Source organism: Aplysia californica, unplaced genomic scaffold (genome assembly GCF_000002075.1).
Source record: "Aplysia californica isolate F4 #8 unplaced genomic scaffold, AplCal3.0 scaffold00016, whole genome shotgun sequence".
Classification (NCBI taxonomy): domain Eukaryota; kingdom Metazoa; phylum Mollusca; class Gastropoda; order Aplysiida; family Aplysiidae; genus Aplysia; species Aplysia californica.
Genome location: NW_004797286.1, coordinates 45,059 through 46,170, shown reverse-complemented (window position 1 = coordinate 46,170; position 1,112 = coordinate 45,059). Strand labels below are relative to the sequence as shown.

General features: G+C 40.6%; 1 protein-coding gene across 1 annotated transcript in view; it reads left to right on the top strand.

The window, feature by feature from the left end:
- LOC101856553 (uncharacterized protein in proB 3'region) overlaps positions 1-1,112 on the top strand; it is a gene marked incomplete in the record, with an annotated part of 19,741 nt that overhangs the window by 11,080 nt on the left and 7,549 nt on the right. The window contains 1 exon segment of the mRNA XM_005090351.3: positions 299-441. Within this exon segment, the coding sequence (XP_005090408.2) occupies positions 299-441 (143 nt within the window).

The following is a 1,112-nucleotide window of genomic DNA, read 5'->3' as shown; positions in this document are numbered from 1 at the left end:
CCCCCCCAAATCTCCAAACCAATTATCTACTTGTTCCATCAGTTTGCTCATTTTACAAATTTGACAGTTGTACACAGACAGATAGTGATGCGTCCACACCCTTAAACCTAACATTATATTATTCTGGTACCCCTCATGCTGCAGGTAAATAGCAAAACTGTTGTATCATCTCTTCGTAAAAAAACAACCCAAAACAAATGATACCTCTTTAGCAAGTCCCTCTAAAATCTCTGCACGCACTTATTATAATCTATCAGAATTATTTATCAACATATGGATTTCTCATTCCTTTTCTCAGATGGATCCTGACCTCATCATCACAAGGACGTCCAATAATATATCTGGGCAGATGATGGGCGAATACGTCATTGGTCACATCATAGCCCGAGAAAGGAACTTCCTTGGCCTAGCGGACTGCCAACAAAACTGTCTATACGAGCAGTAAGATTCTTTTCTTTTTGTGAAACAGCTGAACGTTTTGCTAGACTAGAGGGTAAGAGAAAATTGGAACGTACTAGATCTAATTTGTACATCCGGTGTGTCCACATTCGGGGATAGGGGTACATTTGGGTAGCTGTAACGTCATGCGTGACACACACATTCTATTAACTATTAACTTGATTATTAAAAATCGGGAGAGGAGGTGAAAATTACTTCAATAGACGTAAGTAGGACATTTCAAATGCAGGCATTACTCTTTGAAAAAGCAGGTTAATAACATAACAGACCAAATCGTCGCTGTAATGACGGACGGGAAAAAAGTCTAAGAGAAGAAACACGGTTGACAGGGAGCCCTTCTCGAGAAAGGTTGTGATCAACACTTACTGTATAAACAGTTTATGCCGAAAGCGTTGGTTGTGACACATACGAGGGCTGTCCCACGGAAAACCGGAAAAGGTCCATAAAAGCAACAATCTTTGTCCGATTATAATAAAAATGTAACACATCATACCTCAACATGTGCTTTATTTCTCAATGTAATCACCATCCCGCTGGACGCATTTTTTCCATCGCTGGATGTGGGAGAAGATACAGTCCCTGAAGAATTTTTCGTCAAAGGATTTCAACCAATCTTTCACGGCTTCCACGAGGTCTTCGTCGTCGGTGAATCG